Raw genomic sequence first — 2150 nt, 5'->3', positions numbered from 1 at the left:
AAAAAAAAGCAGATCACACAGAAAGAAATCAATGTACAATTTAAAATTTGCCACTGAAAAACTAAAAATTGACTACTGAAATTATATGGAAAACAGAACTTTAAGGTAACTGTGACATTAATTTTATGTGTCAGCTTGGCTAGACTAGTACCCAGTTATTCAATTAAACACTAATCTAGATGTTGCTGTGAAGGTACTTTGTACATGTAGTTAACATCTTCAGTTAAGTAACTTTAAGTAAAGGAGATTATCCTTGATGATTTAGGTGGGCCTCATCCAACCAGGTGAAAGGTCTTAAAAGTAAAACTGAGGTTTCCCTGAGGAAGAAGAAATTCTGCCTGAGAACTACAGCATCAACTCCTTTCCAGTGATTCTCAAACCAACAGCCTGCCCTACAAATTTTAGACTTGCCAGCCTCCACAATTGCATCAACCAGTTCCATTAAATAAATGTCTTTTCTACGTCTCACTAGATCTGTTTCTCTGGAAAACCTGACTGATTCAACAAAGTCTTCTTCAGAATGTTGTTAACCTTCAACAGGAACTGACTATATTAAAGATTTTACTGAACTCACCTCGAAGGATTCGGTAGGGCCTCAGAGAAGGATATTCATAAATGATAATCTTTGGAAAGCTTCCTTTTTCAGCTACAGTGAAGTGAGTTTTATATGGATGAACCTACAAAAAAAAACTCACTAAAATATTAAAAGGAAGATTTTCATATAAACAATCCTTATTAATGCAGTATTTAGCATACATCATTTTATAATTTGTTTATTAAGATCTACTCCAAGAGGAAACTCAAAAATGAGCATTTGATAAATACTTGATGATGGATATGATTTAAACTGAAAACTAAAAGAATACTCATTTTAAGTTTTACTTTCATTAAGACAGTCATTTTTAACTACAATTTTTTAAATTGCTGTTGGAATAGCTAGAATAATGGTTCTCCATCTTTAGTGGGAATCAGGATCACATGAAGGGTTTATTAAAACACAGATTGCAAGCCCTATGCGCAGAGTTGCTAGTTCAGTAGGTCAGAACTGGGACTCAAGGATTTGCATTTACATTTCTAACAAGTTCGAGGTGATGTTGATGTTGCTAGTCTAGGGACTGCGCTTTGAGAACCACTAGGTGAGATTAATTCTTTACTTTGCATGTAAGTCAACCCAAATTTTGTATAGAAAAATTCATATAATGTATAGAATTCATGTTTCCAGAGGGGGTTATATTTCAAGTCTTAAACTTTCACCCCTGATAAATTTACCACAATTGAATGTAAACGTACTAGAAGTGAAAATGATACAATATTTACAAGCCAGATACAGAAGAAAATATACTAAATATTCCCTGGATAAATTATTTGTGTCAGCATTTCAAATGACAGCCAGATATATCAGATAGAATCATATATTCATTTCTGTTATTTGTGTACATTGGTAAGCCAAATGTACAAGAAGAGTAAACAGCTAGCCAAAAAATAAATATACAAATAGACTGTTATAAGAATAAGCTACTTAACACACATATTGTACTTTAAAAATTCTATTTTCTGTTACTGTTATCCTACTCCCGATTATATACCTAAGAACAAGGAACTTGGTTTTCAGATATGGATTGCAAATCCTAGTACCCAAGATAATATTGCGGCTCTTTTTCTTCCCTCCACTCTTGGGGTCATAAGATCTATGATAGGCTGACTTCCTACTGGCAAGCTGCTTCTTATCCTTCATTCAGGTAAATCCCCATCTCTTCAACTTGAAACAGGTTTGAGGTTACAGGATGGGCACTCAGCGAGACAATGGTAACACTTAATACAGCCAACATTTACTGAGTGCTTACTATGTGCAAGACACTGATCTAAGTTTTATATGCATTAATCTCTTTAAATTTCACATCAATCTTGTGAGCTTGGATACCATTATCATTCCCATCTTATTGATGAGTAAACTGAGGCACAGAGTTTAACTTGCCTGCAGTCCTACAGACTTCAGTGTGGTAAGTGTGAGAGAGAGGATTCAAGCCAGGTGTTGGGGCCAAGAAGCAAATGGGACTAAGAAATAGTAGATTCCAAGGAGGTAGTGGGGAGTGGATTAAGACTATACCTGTCTAGATACCTATGTACAAAGAAATATTGTGTAGGATATG

General features: G+C 34.7%; 1 protein-coding gene across 1 annotated transcript in view; it reads right to left on the bottom strand.

The window, feature by feature from the left end:
* CFAP44 (cilia and flagella associated protein 44) overlaps positions 1 to 2150 on the bottom strand; it is a 139754-nt gene that overhangs the window by 124713 nt on the left and 12891 nt on the right. The window contains exon 5 of the mRNA XM_008574819.1: positions 575 to 677. Coding sequence (XP_008573041.1) covers positions 575 to 677 — 103 coding nt within the window. The remainder of the gene's footprint in view (positions 1 to 574; positions 678 to 2150) is intronic.

Source organism: Galeopterus variegatus, unplaced genomic scaffold (genome assembly GCF_000696425.1).
Source record: "Galeopterus variegatus unplaced genomic scaffold, G_variegatus-3.0.2 Scaffold1110, whole genome shotgun sequence".
NCBI lineage: Eukaryota > Metazoa > Chordata > Mammalia > Dermoptera > Cynocephalidae > Galeopterus > Galeopterus variegatus.
The sequence above is the reverse complement of the archived record's forward strand: the minus strand, read 5'-3'. Positions and strand labels throughout refer to the sequence as shown.